The sequence below is a fragment of the Phragmites australis genome, chromosome 6 (assembly GCF_958298935.1).
Source record: "Phragmites australis chromosome 6, lpPhrAust1.1, whole genome shotgun sequence".
Taxonomy (NCBI): domain Eukaryota; kingdom Viridiplantae; phylum Streptophyta; class Magnoliopsida; order Poales; family Poaceae; genus Phragmites; species Phragmites australis.
Window position 1 is genome coordinate 41,401,292 of NC_084926.1, and position 22,048 is coordinate 41,423,339.

At 42.6% G+C, this 22,048-nt stretch overlaps 2 protein-coding genes across 3 annotated transcripts; both read left to right on the plus strand.

The window, feature by feature from the left end:
- The first annotated feature begins 1,982 nt into the window (after positions 1-1,982).
- On the plus strand, positions 1,983-5,743 carry LOC133922532 (probable receptor-like protein kinase At1g80640). Its single transcript, XM_062367902.1, has 10 exons — positions 1,983-2,736; positions 3,322-3,486; positions 3,587-3,831; positions 3,956-4,088; positions 4,212-4,275; positions 4,368-4,464; positions 4,565-4,667; positions 4,785-4,903; positions 5,062-5,151; positions 5,246-5,743. The coding sequence occupies exons 1-10, from the start codon at positions 2,517-2,519 to the stop codon at positions 5,408-5,410; spliced, it is 1,401 nt and encodes a 466-aa protein (XP_062223886.1). The 5' UTR covers positions 1,983-2,516; the 3' UTR covers positions 5,411-5,743.
- A 6,193-nt stretch (positions 5,744-11,936) lies between these two features.
- LOC133922533 (putative receptor protein kinase ZmPK1) lies at positions 11,937-14,992 on the plus strand. 2 transcript variants are annotated; one of them, XM_062367904.1, is made up of 2 exons: positions 11,937-12,678; positions 12,895-14,992. In XM_062367904.1, the coding sequence occupies exons 1-2, from the start codon at positions 12,135-12,137 to the stop codon at positions 14,574-14,576; spliced, it is 2,226 nt and encodes a 741-aa protein (XP_062223888.1). In that variant the 5' UTR covers positions 11,937-12,134; the 3' UTR covers positions 14,577-14,992. The 2 variants fall into 2 exon arrangements, with proteins under 2 accessions (XP_062223888.1, XP_062223887.1); XM_062367903.1 differs by having other exon boundaries at positions 11,938-14,992.
- Positions 14,993-22,048: the final 7,056 nt, after the last annotated feature.

Consider the following 22,048-nt stretch of genomic DNA (forward strand, 5'->3'; position numbering starts at 1 on the left):
TTAAATATAAACATAAGGTACGAAGATGTGAGTATGTCATGTGAGCACCGTAGAACGAATACATCACGAGCGATACAATAGTTTGATTTTAGATGTGTTTTGAAAACAAAGAAGAAGCAGATTATTCGTTAATTTTTCTCCTAATTTTTTTATTAGTAAAACAAGTGGATGTTAAAAATAGATAAATTATTTAAATTTTAGAGGTTTTTATTATATAGTAAAAAATTAGGGAAAAAGATGACATGAAAAACCTATTGTGTTTTATATACTCCCTACGCCCCAAAATATAGGATATATTAAGATTTAGAAAAATCTTTGAAAATATACTTTAACTATTAATTTATTTTGCAATATATTATCAATTTCTACAAAATCAATATCGTATTAAAAGATTAATGAAATACAGATATATTGATACAATTTTTGTACATTAAAATATACGTATAATTTAACTAATTGTTGATCAAAATTTATAAAATTTAACATTTTAAAATCTTAATATTTTATATATTTTAAGATGGATGGAGTAACAGATAGAAGAGATTTGCGGGTGTGCTTTCTTCTACCGCTAAAAAGACGCCTAATTCCTCCTAGCTGTTTCTCGCCTTTGTTTGTAATTATCTCACACGCACTGTTGCTTGTGTGTCACTATCCTTATCCGAGCCTAATTAATAGATGGCGGTGTCCTTGCTGTGTACTCTGTTACGCTTTCGAGAAGGATGATGGATGAAACATTACTTTCAGCAAACAGCAACAGGACCGTCCGGTACGAGTAGCTGTTCATTCATCTTAGTTTAAGCTAACCCCTCATTATTCCAACTAATCACAAGTTTTTTTTTTGTTTCCTTACGTGCTGCAGTCTTCTCGATTACATGATACTGGTGACGCGCGCCACACCTCGTCATGCATATGCATTGTACCATGTCTCATAACTCACGTCTAGAATTGCAAATTGAGGATAGATGAATTCCAACGACCATGAGTGGGGACGGACTATTGAGTCCATTGAATATACTTAGTCAGCCGATCAGGCTAGACTAAGAAAGATTTCAGTGAGAGAAGTAAATTTTATAAGATCATATTTAGAAAGATTCTCGTGAGATTCTATTTATACCGTCTATCTCGCAATCCAATGGTTGACTGAAGATAAGAGACATTGTACACATGTCATCATAAGAGAAAGAGTTTTCTGTGAGATCAGATCATATAAAATTTGCTTCCTCCAGCGAGCACATAAGTCCGGCTTAAATTCTTATTTTTCAATAGATTTTAATAAATTTAGATTTTTTTTATAAAGTTACAAGACCCACTTACTAACATGCGCTGCTCGATTTTTAGACAGGTTCGCCGTTGCAACGGGTCATGCTTTGTTTCCTCTAATGATGTTCTCTTAATAGTATTCTCTATTAGTGTTGCAGTTTCTGCCCATAGTTAACGCCTAACAGTACCAAAGTCTTAGGTAGTGTTTGGTTGGAGAGCGAGGTGGGATGGGATGATTCCATTCATGTATTTAGGGATGGAATGGGATGGTCCAGAATCAGATGTTTGTTTGGTGGGTGGGATGGAACGAGTCCATTTTAGATTTCGGGCCCACCGTCAGTGACCCGTCCCAAGTGGGATGGCTGCGTTCAGCCTTTTTTTTGGAACGGATCCGTCCCGAATCTTTGAAGAATATTCTCTGATTCAGAACCATCCCATCCCACTGAACTCCAACCAAACAGCTCAAAAACAGGATGGAACCGCTCCGTCCCACCCCGTCCCACGAACCAAACACTACCTTAACCACTCGAGAGTTACTTGTTTGTTAAAGAGAAGTGTGTACTACTAGTGCTGTAGCTCCTTCAAACTCACCGGTACTGGGTAGTGGGTACCCCAGCCTGTGGCAGAAGTGGCCATCTCGGTGTGCACTGAGCCACTGACGAGGTCGCATTTGTAGGGGAGGGAACCGTGCAGCAGCTGCAGGAAATTGAAGTTGGTGTGCGGCGGCACATGTTCCATCAACCGCAGCCCCAAGAACAGATGATCAGTGATCGCCATCGAAAGCGGCGGTGCCTTTTTCGCAGCTGCCACAGCCCACACGAGAGCTCCATTGCTCGACCAACCCTACAAGAACACCGCCAGTCTCTCACCTACCCCCTGCTCTCCGTGCACCAGATTTCCCTCTCACTCCTTCCTCTAATCCTCTCCCTCTCCCAAGTCCCAAGTCTCCATCACTCCGTGCTACGTCTCCCTCTCACTGACGCAGGAGAGCAAGAGAGGGTTACACTAACCGAAAAGACACCGAGCAAGATCAACTGGCTTCTCAAGAAACAAGCAGGAGGAGTGCACACAAGCGAGAGAGACAACGACCCTGCTGCTGTATCTGCATTTTTTTTTCCTTTGGATTCCCTGACTCGCATGGTATCTTGTCAGAAAGGCACGTACTTTTGTGTGCTTGCTGTTGTAGCGCCCTTGTCTCCTCTCCGGAAGTCCGGATAGCCAAAGAGAAGAGAGACCCAGAGAGAGAGGGGGCAGCAATGAGGTCAATGTCGCCGCCATTGCCGTTCCTCTGGTCCTCCATCCTCGTCTTCTTGTTCCTGTTGTGTCGGCCATTGGTGGCCAATGGGAGGGCTCCGCCGCCCATGGCTTCTTCCCCATCTCCGGGGCCTTCTGCCGGGCCCGTGCAGCCGGCTCAGCGCAACCTCAACGGCAGCGGTGCCGCCGTGCTTCCTGCGGCTGCGGCGCCTCCTCCCTTGGGTAAGATGGTGGCGGCTGGTAGTGTAGGTGTAGCTGAATTAAAGCTTGCATTTATGTGGGGTTTCAATGTGTTCTTGGTTCTTGATCCTCGCATGTTTTTTTGGAGGGGAGAATTATTTTGCTCCTTTAAGTAATTTCGGTGCTGATTGGGTGGCCAGGCCATGTTTAATCTTTTGGGATGGTGGGGAAATGTTCATCTTGGGATCCATAGTCTTTTTTCAAGTTTGCGAGAGACCGTATTTGCTTCGGGATTTTTCTTTCAGGATTTTAACGCGAATTTCATTGGAACAAGCTGTTATTTTCACTGGAACAGGGAAATGTTTTAGGTTTCATAATCTGCCCAAATTAAAAATTGAAACAAAGAATGATGCCAATTTAAATGCCAAAAGTCTCTTCTTTCTTTTGGAGTTAGAGAGGATCTGTGCCTTGGGGACTCCAATTTTACACAGTTCAGCTTCCTTTCACAGATTTTATCTTTGCAACGCCCAAATTGACCTTGTGACCGTTCATCTTCAATTCGTATTCTCCTGAACATCCACGGTGCTTAACACCCACATTTGGTTTGCCTTTATGTTGCTGTTGCAGTGGTCATTGTGGTGGAGAGGCACCACCATCTCCGCAGGGAGCTCATCGCTGCCATTGTCCTCTCCTCCGTCGCCGGCGTCACCATCGTCCTTGCCGCGTTGTGTGCCTGCATCCTGTGGCGGCGATCACGCAGAGACCTCGACTCCAAGGATACCCAGAGTTCGGGTCTTGGCCTAACTGATTCTAATATTTTATTTTCTTGTTGACTTGCCTTGTTGCCCATGTGTGTTTCTTAACTGGCTAGCGCCCTACTTACAATGTTCAGATACCGCAAGGATCGCATTCGTGCCAATGTTGAACAGCTTCAACTCATTCAAGACAAGCAAGAATGGGGCTGCCGCGATGATGGATTATGCCTCTTTGGAGGCGGCGACCGGGAAATTCAGCGAGAGCAATGTGCTTGGAGTTGGTGGATTTGGGTGTGTGTACAAGGCCAATTTTGATAGAGGAGTTGTTGCTGCAGTGAAGAGACTGGGTGGCGGGGGACAGGAATGTGAGAAGGAATTTGAGGTGATGATTGCACATGTCAATATTTCTCAAAACAATGTTTGTCTATGATTGTGAATGGATTGTTGTTCTTCATAAGGCGGTGCTCCTGCTAAAAAAAATGCTTTGACTGCTATTGAATTGGCAGAATGAGCTAGATTTGCTTGGGAGGATTCGGCATCCGAACATAGTGTCCCTTGTGGGCTTCTGTATTCATGAGGAGAACCGTTTCATCGTTTATGAGCTGATGGATAATGGATCACTGGAAACACAACTTCATGGTATCAGTTTTTTAGTAACTTCATGCTACCAGCTTTTTATGATTGCTTCTGTGATGTTTGTTTATGTTTATCTTGAATTGTGATCTTCGATAAATTACAGAAGTCTCAATGATTTGTATCTAGGGCCATCACATGGGTCAGCTCTAACCTGGCACATTCGAATGAAGATAGCCCTTGACACAGCAAGGTTCCCATCTTGCAACTTTGCTTTGTATGTTTAGCTATATTGTATGCTAATGACAGGTTTTTATAACATGCATCTCTATCTGAACCAACCAGGGGATTAGAGTACCTTCATGAACACTGCAGCCCACCAGTTATCCACAGGGATCTGAAGTCTTCTAACATACTTTTAGATTCCGACTTCAATTCTAAGGTATGTTTGTTTAATTTACTTCGAGTCAAGTACAATATCAATATTGACCAATGGCCACAACTGTTATTTTGACTTAATTCATCCTTTTTTTACTGTGCAGATATCAGATTTCGGCCTTGCAGTGACTAGTGGAAATCACAGTGAAGGGAACCTGAAGCTTTCTGGGACTTTGGGTTATGTAGCTCCTGAGTACTTATTAGATGGTACAGGCTTTGGCTTCGCTCTTTTTTCTCTATCCTACTGTAATTCTTTTTGTAGACTAATCCTCAGCCACAACAATGTTGTTGTACTTTAATCATGTGCAACTGCATCGAATTCAGGGAAGTTGACCGAGAAGAGCGATGTATATGCCTTCGGAGTAGTACTTCTCGAACTTCTATTGGGAAGGAAGCCTGTTGAGAAGATGGCACAATCCCAGCGCCAATCGATTGTTACATGGGTATGCAACGTTATGATATTTGACGCCTTCAATTATCATTATTTTTTCTCAGCACACGAGCTGTTTTCGTTTTATCGCTGTCAGAATTCAGGCAGATAAATTGCAGCTGCTTAATTCATTGGCATCTGACATATTGGCATTTTGGGAATCAAATGCAGGCCATGCCTCAGCTAACCGATAGATCAAAGCTCCCTAACATAATTGACCCCGTAATAAAGAATGCAATGGATCTGAAGCACTTATACCAAGTACGCATTTTCAAAATTATCAGAGTGTTATATCTTTCATGTGCATTGATCTTTTTTCAACTAATCAGACTGGTAAAATTCGTCTGCGTTGCAGGTTGCAGCGGTGGCTGTGCTCTGTGTGCAGCCAGAGCCAAGTTACAGGCCACTAATCACCGATGTACTCCACTCTCTGACTCCCCTAGTGCCCATGGAGCTTGGAGGGACATTGAGGGTCGGCGCCGAATCACCTTATGCTACTCAGAACCATTCTCCCTGTTGAGATAAAAGAGATGGACATGGTTGGAATCGGTGATTCAATTGGGTCTGTTCATCCAAGTGGTTCAGATAACTTATGATGTTGAGTGCGGGTTATTGTTCCTTGCTTGCATTGCCTTCCCTGGTGTTTGTCTGAGTGAGCTACTTCTTGTCAAGCTGAGTTGGTAGAGCTTTCGGGTTTGCAGAGAAAAGGGTGACATCTCTCCCTGGCTGTACAAAGAAGAGCATAATGCCCTCTTTTTCCTTCTTCTTTCTTTTTGGATCTGATAACCGCTGTATAGATTAAAGATTTTTCACACTGTAAATCAATACCAGAATTGAAGAGATCTTTGCCCCAGTTCAGTGTGCCAGTCATGTCATATGCGTTATCTGCAGGAACTTCATAAGGTTGAATAAGCGTTTCAAGAATATGAATCATGACATAAGTTGCTTGGTTCAGAAAATTATGTTACCCTGTGCATAGTTTTCCTTTGAAGTAACCTAGCAAGTACCATCAGATAATTCGCAAGAATTGCATTCTGCACTACTTACAAGTCGATAAACATATTATCAGTGGTAACATGTTAGGGTTTTTTACAGTGTAATCCAGTTGCTTTCCCCAAAATTTCAGCTGGTGAATTGAAATGTTCAGCGTGATGAAATGGAACTATGAGACTAGCATTTGGAATTTGGACCAGGGAAAGCAATGGGAACAAGAACAAGTGACTATGTGCGTATTAGGCAGGAATTAAGATCATTTCATATGGTTGAGTCTTGAGTGATCATAGGCTGCAAGAAAGCGCTATGCATCAGCTGCCGTGCAATGACAAAGGGGACATGCATGCATGTCGTGTAGAGAGAGCCAAAATGCTCAGCTCAGCTCATCAGGTTGTTGGATGTTTGTCATAGATTCATACTAGCTTTAGCAGTTATATAGATCAATGTTACACTTGTGCTGTAATCATGAGGCCGTTGGAGATTATACTTCCATACTAGCTTTAGCAATTACATAGATCAATGAAATGCTGTTGGTCTGTTGCTGTCTTATACTGAATGCATCACAGGAGGCTATGCATGTTTGACTGTTGAGCAGCACCATTGTTTCAAAGTGTTTCTCTGTCATATATGGTATATCATTATCTACCTGAAAGGTAGCTGAGTGGTTCATGCAAGTGTTAGGATAAACACCGTCGAAAGGATAACTGGACGACATTGGCTACTAGGGGAGGGACTAGTATATTAAACATTATGAATAGCGCTAAATAAAAAATGCTATCATTAGGATTACCAGAATTCAGACTTTCCTATTACGTTATGTCATCTGGTTTTCTATGACAATGGGAAGTGGACTCAGGGGCTCTCGTTTTAATTGAAAGATGGCTATGAAGGGTGTCATTTAGATGTTTGTTAGCATGGCACATCGAATGATGGGTATGTGCTAGCTAATGCTCATCTTCATGGACAGCCGACACGCTCAATTAAACCGAGTGCGATTTGGATGGTTCGCACAAGCCTCTTTGTATAGTCGGATGAAAGAACAAGCGATGACAACCTGCGCGGTGATGGTGACAACAACGCTGGTGGTGACAACAAAGGCGGCAAAGGGGCAAGAGGTTAGGGCGACGACGATGGGGAGGAGGCCATGGCATGGATTCAAGAGCGAATTGAGACTACGATCCATTGCAACTGCAACGTCAATCATGCCTGATGGACGGATTTCCCACACCAGGTTCAAAATTTTGATTAAGATTGATGACAATAGCGTGTGCAATTTTACCAAGCAGAGTGGTATTGCGTAGTTGCTTCACAGAGCATCCTTGATAATATGGGACGAAGGTGCCATAACAAAGTGTCAAGCAGTTGAGATACTTGATAGATCACTACAAGATGTTATGGAATGTGCTTTGCCATTTAGAGGAAAGGTTATTATGTTTGGTGGAGATTTTAAGCGGGTCCTTCTTATGGTGACGTGTGGGACAAGGGCATAGATCATTGACACTACACTACAAAGATCTTAAATATGGTAGAAGACAAAGAAGATACACCTAACACGCAACATGAGGACATAAATTGACCCTTGGTTTTTCGATTACCTCCTTAGAATTAGCAATGGAACTAAAGAGGCGATTGGTGATGATTATGTATGCCTCCTTGATGACATTGAGATCAGTTACAATGACCCAGAAGAATCACTTAAAAACTTATTCAATATGTACTCCCATCACTTTAGGTCAATGTTGGATCAAGAGTTTACATGAGCACATGGGTGAGCTGAATGCAAAGATGATTGACAGGTTTCTAGGCCAAGATAAGGTATACCGCAACTTTGAATCAATCGAGGATGACTCGCACAATCACTACCTGATTGATTTACCGAAGTCGCTCACACCAAATGGCTTGCCCCCACATGTGCTGAAAGTCAAAGTTAATTGTCCTGTGCTTCTGCTCTGGAATCTCAATCCTCACAATAGGTTGTGCAATGGAACAAGGCTGGTGATTAGAGTATTCCAAGATAACGCAATTGATACCGAGATTGTTGCTGGTGATTAGAGTGTTCCAAGATAACGCAATTGATACCGAGATTGTTGGTGGCTAACATGCTGGAAAGAAGGTACTCATACCTAGGATCCCTTTATCTCCCTCAGAGGACATTTCACTTACTTTCAATATCAAGAGGAAGCGGTCCCCAATCCGCCTGACTTTTGCAATGACCATAAAGAAAGTGCATGGACAAACCATCCCAGATGTTGGTATTTACATTCCTGAGCCTGTGTCCTCGCATGATCAGCTTTATGCTGCATTGTCGGGGGGGGGGGGGTGTCAGAGCATACCACTAGGATTCTGGTCAAGCCTAATAAATAGGATTCTGGTCAAGACGACTAGGAAAAACACCAAGAACATTATGGTACAAAGACATATTGGAGTGACAAAATAGGTTTATTCTTCTTTCATGCAACTTTCCTCTTTACATTTCGGCTACGAACCCTCTTTGTATATATGCATTTCCACCTAACAGTCTTTGTTTTCTAATTGCAGCTTTTGATCAGGACCCATCCGTAGGTATTAAAGAGGACTTATGGACATGTGACCCCCTCTGTATATTTGTTGTTGCCTTTTTTAATATCATATTCTCAAAAATAAAATGCATTGATCTCTGCTTGCCACCTTGTCTGCTAGATGATCTGACAGAACCAATTGTTTCTGAAAAATACTGCAGATTTCGTTGTGTTACGATTGCTCAATTGCTGCTATGTAGATGAGCTAAATTGATCATTTGAAGTAATTTGACGAGATGCAAGCTGCAGGTAAGATTTTGACCTTGCTGTCTCCTATCTCTTAGAGTGTTCACTGCTTGTGTCATGTTTTCTTTACCTTTTCATCTCTGTCCTAATAATTGCGAGTAGGAAGATAATTGGACAAGTTGGCAAGGGGCTTGCAGATTTATTTAGCACTACTTCTTGGTTGCTACATTTTTTTCTTTTAATTAATGCATTGTTCTATTAGTATCGACATGCTTACATCCATTCTATTATCTAAATCTGCACGATTTTGTCATGCATACTTCGATTGATGGCTATAGTAGTTTTAAATAAGTCTTCTTTTTCCTCATTAACTCAAGGTTTTTTCTCCAAAAGATGAAACACCTTGCCATACTTGAGATGGAACAACAGGCCACTGCGTGATGTTGGGCAAGGCAGATTGATTTCGGGAGAACGACGGGCTTGTACACGCTTTAATTGAGGCAGGTATTCTTCTGGTGGATACATAGTTACATTATTTTGTAGCTCATGTTGTTTCTACAATTGAAGAGTTCCTTCTCAGTGATGCCAACCATTTTTAATAGATGATTACGCCTTATCAGTTAATAAAAGTATAAGGCAGCCTTTTCATTCTCTTGGTCATGACTTAGCTGCAATAAGTGATAACGATTATTTTGTAATGCACATGCAGGATGGCTACGAACTAATGAACCAATTTTTAAGACATCTCTCAAGTCGTATAAGAATTTCTGACACGTACAGGAGATAGATAGTTTATAAAGAGAATAAGTTGATCTATGTCGTTTTGATAAAATTTTGTTATTTTGTTTTATCTAAGTATGTGTGATCGAGTTACAAGGATACTGATAAAGATGGTCAAATAGGCTATTCGGGCTGGCCCGGCACGACCCGGCTCAGCACAGCCCATCTACTGTAACAGACCGTGCTGTGCTGGTCTGCGTGCCTCCCCCTCGGCCCACGGCACGGTCCGTTGGTGACCGTGCCGTGCCGGGCCGGTCCAAGGCCTGACAGGCACGATCGGCCCGGTGGGCACGGTGCACGGGTGGTCCGTTGGCATAGTCAACCCGAAAACATAAAAGAATAGTCACAAAATTAAAAATATATATAAAAAATAGATAAAAAAATAGATAAAAATAGCTACAAAATTAAATATATATATATATATAATAGAAAATAAACGGGCATATACGTGCCGAGCTGGATCGTGCCGAGCCATACCGGCCTGGGCTGGGCCGTGCCCGTGCCGGTCCGACTCGACCGGGCCGTGCCGGCCCGCCGTGCCACGCGCTCGGCCCGGCCCGTCTCGACTCGGATCGTGCCGTGCCTGGGTTGTGTGTACAGTGTCGTGTCTCGAGCCGGTCTAGTAGGCACGATCCATTTGGACATCTTTACATACTGGTGTTATTTTACATGTGCTTTACCATATCAACTATTTTATCACACGATAAACTCTGGCTCCTGTTGCAATATTATAATTAGTCATGTGTTCAAGATATAATTAGTCGTGACATTCTTGTGAAAGTTTTTTTTTGCCTCGCGGTTCGACATTATTGAATTTATTTTTGTCCTCACATGAATTCCACGTACACACTTAATAGTTAAGTTAAGGTCATGAGTATTTTGTGAACATTCCAAAATTTTAGATAAAACAAAATAACAGAAATAATGTATCAGCCTGCTCCAAGTAACTTGCCAGATCTGAAACAATGTAACTCTTTCCGATATTTTTAAAATATATTTTTTAACAGAAAATTAAGAAATATTGCACAAATTTGAAAATAGATAAAAAATTCGCTGATTGGTTATACGAAAAGTTGTTTTTTTTTCGTTTTTCTCTAATAGTACCGAAAATAGAAAAAATAGTTTAATTTTTTCTATGCATGCAAAAATTATCTTTAGTGAGTGGTTCAGCAAAAAAATGTTTATTTTGAAAATAGTTTGCCCAAATGACAACACAAAGTGCTTAATTTTTTCCTTAATTTTTGGTTCATGTATTTTTGTCGATATTTCTTTAATTATTTGATGTAAAATTGTGTGACTAATTTTTTTTAGTAAAGTAACCTAAGGAGGTTATAATTTTTTCTTTAATAATAGTAGTTGTGAAGCATAATTATCATAGAACTGATACGAATACCATAAGAGTGATCTATATTGTTATATCGGTAAGTAGTCATACAGTTCATATTGAGGAGGATCGTACTGTTAATTGACACAAATAAATAAGCATTTATCATAAGTGTAGAAGATATTTTAAGACTCACAAAGACTATAAGGATCGTAACAGAAGCACATTATCAGTTCAACCTCCTGGAGGATTGAAGTCGCTCTATGTTTCTTGGATAAGCTTGGTAGAGTTGAGAAAACTAGATTTCGCACAATGAACTCGTGACAGTGTTTTTTTTTTAATTTTTTGAATTTGTGCAATATTTTTGAAATTTCTGTAAAAAATAATATTTAAAAAATTTCAACTCTTTCCTGAAGCAAATTGGCACGCAGACACAATATAATATGCAGATATCATCAAGTACACATCATGTGTGATCCCACAAAAAAATGCACATCATGTGCTGCGAAAGTGCCGGTCATGTCAACAAGTTATGCCCTTAAAAAACATGTCACCCGAATATCTGATGCTGCTGGTCAATAAGTACTTAGAGAAAGCTCTAGCATTTATCATCTATCAACTCCTATTTCCAACTGACAGCACTTCCAGTTCCACATATTACTTCAGTTCTTCCGGAGCACACTAACATTAGCATAAAATTAATGGAAGACAGAAGTGCCGCTTCCAAAGATTTATAGATGGTGGCAATTTGGGCAGCCACTTGCAGCACCACAGTTTTTTACCACAGGCCATTGCTGATACACCACCGAATACCCATGTCAACATCAAGTACGTCTCTTGCCTGCTGTATATACCTGTCAGCTGTGCCAGTGGGAGACAAAGGAAAGTATTTATCATCGTATCAAGAGACCGGGTATGTCCACGGCATCAGAATCCACGACGTATTATTCAACCACTGTCTCTGTAACCGCAGGCTGCAGTTTGTTCTCTATGGTTACACAATAACATGTCAACATCAAAGGGACCATGCTGACCTTATCCTTACTCCCAAGGCTGCCGATGCAAAGCATGGTGAATTCATTTGAATGTTCAAGTGCAGAGAAGTCACCATGAAGCACCATCAGCCAGCTGTACAAAGATAAGAGAGACTCCACCTGGACTACTAGTTTTAATCCTGGCATATGGACTTTTCTTGAACTCTGGTAGTAGCGAAGTCTGATTTGGATTGGCTGTGAAAGACAGCCATAGATTTCAGAACCAGTGTTCGTGCAGAAACAAAACTGTAACAAGTTGAACCCCTAGCGCACCGAATTTGACTAGGAATGATGTTTTGATTTCTGGATTGAGATACATATTAGGTACAGCACCAGATACAAGTAGTTGTGCAGTCATCGCCGGAAACCATGTCTGCAACAATGGTTCCTTCTCTTTCAATTCTCCTTGCTACGGCTTCCATCCTCTCTTTCTTTGCTCTATTTCCAAGAGCTGCATCTCGTGACATTCTACCATTGGGTTCTTCTCTCACTGTCGAAGCCTACCAAACCAACATCCTGCAATCATCGGATGGCACTTTCTCCTGTGGCTTCTACAGCGTCTACACCAATGCCTTCACGTTCTCAATATGGTACTCAAAGGCAGCCAACAAGACCATGGTCTGGAGCGCGAACCCTAACCGTCCTGTCCATGCCAGGAGGTCCGCTGTAACCTTGCAGAAGGATGGCAACATGGTCCTTACAGACTATGATAGCACAGTCGTGTGGAAGGCTGATGGTAACTTCACAAACGTTCGACATGCTCAGCTGTTGAACACTGGGAATCTCATCATCAAGGACTCGAGTGGCAGCACCCTATGGCAAAGTTTTGATTCACCAACAGACACTTTCCTACCAACTCAGCATATCACTGCTACTGCAAAGTTAGTCCCTACAACTCAATCACATAGTCCTGGTAACTACATCTTCCGTTTCAGCGATCTTTCAATACTATCACTTATATATGATGTTCCCAAAGTTTCGGATATATACTGGCCAGACCCTGATCAAAATATCTACCAGGATGGAAGAAACCAGTATAATAGTACTAGGTTGGGAGTCCTTGATAATAGTGGGATGCTTGCATCGAGTGATTTTGCTGATGGTCAACCACTTGTGGCCTCTGATGCAGGGCCAAACATTAAGAGACGGCTAACTCTTGACCCTGATGGTAATCTCCGTCTGTATAGCTTGAATGACTCAGATGGGTCATGGTCAGTTTCAATGCAAGCTATGTCCCAACCTTGCAATATTCATGGTTCATGTGGACCTAATGGAATCTGCCATTACTCACCTCAACCTACATGTTCATGCCCACCAGGTTATGTGATGAGCAACCAAGGTAATTGGACTGAAGGTTGTACATCTATTGTCAACATAACATGTGATCATCATGACCATGAATCTATGAAGTTTGTGAAGCTTCCGAATACGGATTTTTGGGGGTCTGATCAGCAGCATCTTCTGTCAGTTTCTTTTCAGACCTGTAGGAACATTTGCATCCATGACTGCACCTGTAAAGGCTTTCAATATCAGGAAGGTACAGGATCATGCTATCCAAAAGCTTATCTTTTCAGTGGAAGAACTTACCCAACACCTGATGTACGAACAATATATCTCAAGCTTCCAACAAGCGTGAATATTTCAAGTGTCCTTATTCCTCGTTCCAATGTGTTTGATTCTGTGCCACATCAGCTTGACTGTGCTCAGATGAACAAAAGCATCATAGAACCATTTCCAGATGTACATAAGACCGGTGGAGGAGAATCAAAGTGGTTTTACTTCTATGGGTTCATAGCTGCATTTTTTGTTGTTGAAACATCCTTTATTACATTTGCATGGTTCTTTGTTTTAAGAAGGGAGCTTAGGCCATCAGAATTATGGGCAGCTGAGGAAGGTTACAAAGTAATGACTAGTAATTTTCGAAGATATAGTTACAGAGAACTTGTCAAGGCGACTAGTAATCTTAAAGTTGAGCTAGGAAGGGGAGGCTCAGGCACAGTGTACAAAGGTGTCCTGGAAGATGATAGGCCAGTGGCTGTGAAGAAGCTGGAAAATATAAAGCAAGGCAAGGAAGAGTTTCAAGCTGAGCTGAGCATCATTGGGAAGATTAACCACATGAATCTTGTGAGGATATGGGGTTTTTGTTCAGAAGGATCTCATAGGTTGTTGGTTTCTGAATATGTTGAGAATGGATCACTAGCTAACATTTTGTTCAATGAAAAAAACAATATTGTGTTGGATTGGAAGGGAAGGTTCAATATCGCATTAGGTGTTGCGAAAGGACTAGCGTATCTTCACCATGAGTGCTTAGAGTGGGTCATCCATTGCGATGTGAAACCTGAGAACATACTCTTGGACCAAAATTTTGAGCCTAAGATCACAGACTTTGGGTTGGCGAAGTTACTAAACAGAAGGGGGTCCAACCAGAATGTATCCCATGTAAGAGGAACACTAGGTTACATTGCCCCTGAGTGGGTTTCCGGTCTCCCAATCACAGCAAAAGTAGATGTATACAGTTATGGGGTTGTGATTCTTGAACTTTTGTCAGGCACTAGAGTTACAGAGTTGGTTGAAGGTTCAGATGAAGTGTATAATATGCTTAGGAAGCTTGTCAGGATGCTTGCTGATAAATTGCAAGGGGAGGAACATTCATGGATCGACGGGCTTTTGGATTCAAAATTGAATCGTCCAATCAACTGTGTGCAAGCAAGAACACTAATCAAATTGGCAGTTTCCTGCTTGGAGGAAGACAGAGGCAGAAGACCAACTATGGAATCCATAGTCCAGACCCTCCTATCAGTTGATGATTGAACAGCCAAATTAACCATATGCAAGCTACTACATCGATTAACTTGGCAATTTCCTTCTTGGTGGAAGATACAAGCAAAATATCAACTATGAAACTTATAGTCCAGGCCGCCCTATCATTTGATAAAGGTAGTAATAAGTAGTATATTTTCAATATAGCATGTATTTTGAGTGTCTACACTGATGTACAATTATTTCTAGAGACGTGTATCGTGGTTTGTAAATATACAGCATGTATTTGAACTTGGATCTAACAATAAGCTAGTTACAGTAGTGAGAACTGAATCAACAACAGTTGTGGAGCACTGGAGCTAAAGTTTGCTTCCTAATCTAGCTGTTGTGTACACACAATAGAGAAAAATCATGTTCCTCGCAATGGTTTCAAATGTCGCGTCAATACTAAAATGTGACTTTGCTTTTGAGTTGTGCATTGTACAGATATTTCAGTTGGATGATGCATTAGCTATCAGATATGTTGGAAACTGAACCCAGTATATCGGAAAATCACTGTATTCAGGCTGTTGCTCCAGATTGAATCGGTAAGCAGAGCACGGAAAATTTCGTTACCGTATTGGCAGGACGGACACGAGCAAGGAAGGATCAGGGGCCGGCGGCGGCGGCTTGATGTGCCGGACGAAGCCGCAGCCCGGAACGCCCGTCAGCCTCAGGTAAGGCCTCCGCCTCGTCCCTTAGCTTGCCGGGCGGCGTTCACCGCGGAAGCCCTTGCCCTCGCCGTCCCTAGCCACTGAGCCCGAGCCGCGTGAACCAGGGCCCGCGCGCTCGCATCGCAGTCCGCCGCCGCCGCCGCCATGTCACAACAGACCGCCGCTCTCCATCTGCACAGATCCGGGCGCCACCGCCGAAACCGCCTCGGCCTCCCCGCCGAGCAGGACACGTGGAGGAGCTGGGCTCGGGACCGATCAGGGACGGCGGTGCATTGCTCTCGGGTGAGTGGAGTGCCGACGCCGGTGACCCCAGGGGACGGCGTCCGCTTGAACTGAGAGACAGGGTGGGACCGCAGAAAACAGCGAAACAAGTCTCTTCTTTTATGCATTCCTTTTTTAAAAACGATGTTTATGCATTTTTCACACCTGAACTTGTGATCGGTGATGACCAAACCAACCGAATTCAAAATATTGCTCCACTTCGAACAGGAATCAACCGAGTGAGATTTGACAAAACCCTTTGTAACAACAAAATTTGACCAAAACAAGCAAGGTTTTGAAAACCGGTAACATGTACTCGACCGGCCACCTATATAGCAGCGATTATGCGACCAAATAGGTTGAGACACCTGTTCCTTGTATTAGGCCGGTTTCAAATAAGTATGGAAAGAGAAAAAAATAGGAGGAAATGTTGATGTTTGTCGGTATCTATCTAGTCGTAGCGAATTAAGAAATCGCATTCTCTTCCATAGTTTCATCCATGCTTTTGAAATTTGATTATTCTTTTTTTTTTGCTCTTGTTGACGCGAAAAGATGCCATACCAAATACTAAGCATCTCGTGTGTAATATCCAACGAGCAGCACCCAAGATACTCCGGTCATGGCGTTGCATCATCGGACCTTTATCGTCACCCACACTCGGGAGGGACCCAGTTGTAGCATGGATGGCCGATGACTTGTCCTTAGTCATCAAGATCAAGAACAGATAGCAATGCAGATTGAAAAAATGAACGAGACTATAAGAACTAGGCAAAATAAAAAGTAATATAAATTATATTTGATCGATTAGTTGATGATCTCAATCGGTCAGGATCCTCTCATATTTAAAGGACGATAGATCTTAACTATACAAGATCAAGACTCATAATTCAAATTGAACAAGACTCACATATATGATTCAACCATGCTTTCTCATCTCCAAACTTTCTATAATTAACATATATTTCCTAATCAACCACGTAAACTCTCATATATTTGCTCGAGTATCATTTATTGCAGTTTGGTCTTCTTGGATTCGACTACATGCTTGACCCGAACATCTACCTGCGTACTAGCTTCTTGGTCTAACTACCTGTTTTGAGACCAATTGCTCGATGAACCCATGTGCTCAAATTCATTGCCCTCTGCTTTGGGGGGTTAAAGACCAATATAAGGGGCAAAAGGCGGTTCCATTTTGAGAGCTTTTGGACAAAATTAGGGGGTTCTATGAGGCTGTACAAAAGGCATGGGACACGACAGTAAAGGAGACTGTTCCTCTTGAGCGATTGGCGGCCAAATTCCTGGTTTTATGCAGAAGCTTGCAAGCATGGAATTAGAAAAGGGTTGGAAACATTTGGCTGCAACTACACGTTGCTAAAGAGATCATACATCGTTTGGAGATAGCCCAGGATCGAAGGGATCTCTCAGTTGAGGAAGCATGGCTTAGGGGCAAGCTGAAACAACACTGTCTCGGTTTGGCGTTGTTAGAACACACTATAGCTCGTCTTCGCTCACAGATCCATTGGCTGAAAGAGGGAGACGCGAACACATAGTTCTTTTATCTCCATACTAGATTCTGGAAAAAGAAAAACTTCATTGCCAAGCTCAAGGTCACAGACCACATCGTTACCTCCCAGGAAAACAAGCAAGATGATGTGTATGAGTACTTTTCGACCCTTTTTGGTACATTGGCAGATAGGTTGATATCACTGAACTTGCAGGTTTTCCACACAACAGCCCAGGACCTCTCGATGCTTGATGACCCTATTACCGAAATTGAGGTTTGGGAGACAATTCAGAACCTACCTCCGGATAAGGCTCCTAGCCCGGATGGTTTTACCGGGAGATTCTACAAGACGTGTTGGCATATAATTAAGCACGATATTATGGAGGCAATCATGGCACTACAGCGAGGAGATGATCGAAAACTTGGGCTCCTAAACTCGGCTTTCCTAACTCTTATCCCAAAAAAGCAGGATGCATCTGAAGTAAAGGATTACCGACTGATCAGTTTAGTGCATAGCTTCGCTAAAATTGGTCTCAAAGATCTTAGCAACTAGGCTAGCACCTCGTATGTCTTCTTTAGTCTCCTCCAATCAAAACGCATTTGTGAAAGTAAGGTGCATACAAGATAAATTCTTATTGGTGAAACAGATGACTCAGTTCTTGCATCAACAAAAGGAGCCATGCTTATTCCTTAAGCTAGATATCACTAAAGCTTTTGATTATGTTTCCTGGAGTTTCTTGTTGGAGGTGCTGGATCACTTGGGTTTTGGGAGATGCTGGATTTCTCTTATTTGTAGCCTGCTATCGACATCTTCAACTCGAGTCCTCTTGAACGGCGAACCGGGGACAAGGAGACCCTTTATCATGCTCTTTGTTTTGGTTATGGACGTCCTTAACTCCTTGATCAACAGGGCTAGTCAGGAGGGCTTGCTTTAACCACTTGCTAGACGATCTCTAAACCATAGGTTATCCTTATATGCAGATGATGTTGTTCTCTTCTTGCGCCCAACCCATAGCGATCTTGAGCTTACTATGGAATTATTGTGGCAGTTTGGAGTAGCTTCTGGGCTTAAGGCCAATATCCAGAAGAGCCTGGCAGAACCTATTCAATGTGGCCATGGAGATATTGAGCTGGTTCAGCATGTACTGCCTTGTGTGATCTCTGATTTTCCTTGTCAATACCTGGGGCTACCTCTATTGGTTAAGAAACTATCCAAGGCAGCTTTGCAATCGATTATTGATAAGATTGTGGATAAGCTTCTGAGTTGGAAAGCTGCTCTAATGCACCCTGCTGGTCGGGCTATCCTAGTTCGTGCTGTCCTCACAGCAACTCCCATATATCATCCGATCATGTTGGATCTCCCAAAGTGGGTGATCTAGGCCATAGATAAATGCCGTAGGGCGTTCCTTTCGAAATGTTGTGACAAGGTTAACGGTAGACATTGCACTATTGCTTGGCGTCGTGTATGTCGGCAGCTTGAGCTTGGTGGCCTAGGTATACATGACTTGGAAACTCTGAATTGGTCGCTAACAATGCGATGTATTTTATTACAAAAGACACAACCAGACATGTCATGGGTAGGATTTAAGCTCCATGTCCACTCCAACTCCCATGCTTTGTTCAACACCCTTATTTATTCTGAAGTCAGTAATGTCAATAACACCTTACTCTGGCAGGATAGGTGGTTGCATGGGCACTCGGTGGCCGATCTTGCCCCTCATGTGGTTCCTCTGGCATCTAGGTGCACTTGTATTCACCGAATGGAGTGAAGCTCTTGTTCAGAACTTTCATTTAGTTAACATTATTTCAGATTTTTTTTATGACCAATATAATGCAAGATCACAAAATGCTGCATTTGTAAGCTGACGAGGTAAGATGCATGATATAAATAGGTGCATAGAACTTTAGATTCAGAATCCAGGCATAAGGAATTGCATAAACTTACTATCTCATTGCACACAGAACACTTAAACAATGTTCAACTCAGAATCCAGTTTTCAAAATGAAATATCAACATATCAAATTGTTCAAACAGCTACAAATCGCTAGTTTGTATTAACATCAACTTATTATAATGGTGATGAAATGGTGAATTTAGTATGCTGCTTGGGACTTCAATTACTTTGTTATTGAAGAAAATTGTTAGCGCCAAGCAAAAGAGTATGTTTGATACATTTAAATCTGCCAAATAAAATTACAATATTTCATTTCAATATGTAATAAACAGCTAAGATGTGGAATGTGTACTTATCTTCAAGGCCAATATGTCCTAGCCTTAACAATAAATCAAGAATTTCATAGTTTTGCACTATAGAGTGCTGCAGATATATCAAACATGATTTCTGCTAATTTCCATCTAAAAGTTGGAGATCAAGTTTTAGGATATGTAATTACCTGACTATAATTTGTGAGGATTGGCTCAAGCTCTGCAGTATGTGGTGCAGATTCAATCTCGCCCAAGGAAGAATACTTAAGATGATTTGCTCCCCATCGTAGGAAAGCCCTCAAATCTTGCTCACTTACACTTCCAATGGGGTTTATATCAGCCAAGCCGCAATCATACTATGTAAAAGAAAATCAATCTTATTATCATTTCTGCACACCAACAAATAAGACATCCCAGTCATAGAATTCATAAAGGAAACTAGACAGATTGGCGCGCTACGCTACGCCTGTGGAGGTTTTATTGTGAGGCACAAAAATACCACAGTGTGACCAGACCGAATTTTATTTCCAATACAATTTTGGCTTTCGGTCCTCACATCTGGCTCTCCCAGTCATAGGTGTGCTTTCCCTCTCCCTTATCTTTTCTCTACAGGCAAAATTCTAACGCAATCACACCAACAACCAACCCAAAGCTTAATCACCAAGCATCTTAATGGATGTAGCCATGAAGATGTGTACTCAGGTATTAGTAGACCATTCGTGTTTTACCAATCCAAGTTTTTCACTCCTAAATACAGTCACCACTTGCACCTCTAACTAATTGTCTTTTTAAGCATAGACAATGAAGAAAAATTGGAAGTGGATAGGAAGGAAAGGACAACTTACAAATATTATCATAAATAATTGAGTTCTTTCGATCCTTTAGGGCATTGCAATAAGCATTCTCCGCAAACTTCTCCAAGAATAACTCATGTAGTTATAGATGTAATCACACTGTCAGTTCAGATTACATAAAATGTACAGGCGCTAAATGTCAACAGATGTTCCCAAATGAATGGTACAGAATGTGAGTTACAACAGACAAACTAAGCAAACACTGCTTTCCCCCAAAAGAAATTTGTAGTATTAACAAAGAGCAAGAAAAGAAAGAAGCCATTTATTTTTAAAACCTTCACAACAATATTTTTTCTGACTGGGCATCAGTTCAAGGGGATAGCTTTCTCATTGGTCCAGACACTAAAGTTTGCATGAGGATGATGGTATGTAAATGGAAGGTGTTCCCAATCACTTGTCAGGATCAGCTAGTCAAGCTTACAATTCCCGGTACAGAAACACAATAGGAAAAGGTCTCCCCTCATAGATCTCTTAGCAAGACTGAACTCTGAAGGCATTCAGGCAACTTGTTTTCATATATGGTGTATCCAATTCACGGTACAGAAACACAAGTCGTGTGCATTCTCGATGAACAGAAAAAACAGAAACACATGCCATGAGGTGACAACATCTCAGACAATTCATCGAAGACCTTGTAGGCACTGATGGCATCACTAAAGTAAATCTCGGTGGCTCCATAGGAACTAAGAATCAATCCAAAATCATCACATTCGGATAGAGTGATACGATGCTTCAATCCTCACATATAATTGCTAGCATAAATAATTGCATTTAGAGTAAAAGCGAAGAAATAGGATGAGGGAAACATACGTAGGCCTTGTTGATGAGGAAGACAGCTCCGTTGGAAGCGCGGATGGTTGCATCCTCGGCTCGAATCAGCTGCGCATCGGCGCTACCGGGAAGCTGCACGCACTCTTGTCGATTGCAGCTGCCTTCTTGTCCTAGGCCCCAAACACCGTATGCTCGGTTCAGGCTCCTAGCCTCCTTTTGGAACTCCGCTAGCTCCCTTCCTCCTGGGCCCTAAACACAGGAGGTGTGCGATTTCTTCACGTGGGAGGCGAAATGATGGGAGGAGAGGGGGCGAGGAGCAGGCAGACGGAGCGAAGACGCCGTCGACAGTATCAGTGTGGTGACCGTGCGATCATGGACGGGGATCGCGTCAGTGTAGCATCTGAGGCCACAACAAAGTTATGGAAGCTCACAGCAGGGAAGCGCACCAAGCGTTGGAAGCCCTCCAAATCAATGGACGCATGGAGAAAGCCGTGTGGGTCGATTTCGTGGCTGGGCACCATCAGAGGTCGGCGATTCCTTCACATAGGAGGCGCAACGATGGGAGGAGGGACGTGCCGACGACGAATTAAGGAGGTGGACTCCGCACAACAGGGAGCGCTCCCTACTCACGCATGGCTCTCGTATAGGACACCGCTTTTGCCTGTCGACCCGCCATAGTCTTCCTCCGAGCACGATCCCCGAACGGGCCCGCCTCCGTCTTCTGCTCTAGGGAGCCCGACCACACGCCTGCTGTCGGCTCCCTTCCTCCTTGGACCTAAAGCGTGGGAGGCCGGTGATTTGTTCACGCAGAAGGCAGAACGATGGGAGGAGAGGGGCAAAGCAAGAACGCGCGGGGGGGGGGGGGGGGGCGTGGAAGAAGGAGGCAGCACGGATTCCTGGCTTGGCGACTGGGGTTTGACAAGGAAGTTGCTGGATTTCTCTGAGTTTCACGCGAGCCAGGAACTAGCACTGGGGGAGGGGAGGCATGGGAGGGCAGGGGCCACATATCGGCACGGTAACTACATGGAGGGAGAAGCTCGGAGAGCTCACCGATTCCTGGCAGCATAGGATATAGTATAGATGCTAGATCCGCTGGGTCTGTATGCACTGTTACATCTAAAGGCACACCTAAGTTGCACATTGTAAAATGCAAATAAACAGTGACTATGAATTGCAAGTAGAAAGGTGTGAGTTCACATTTTGCTGATATGATG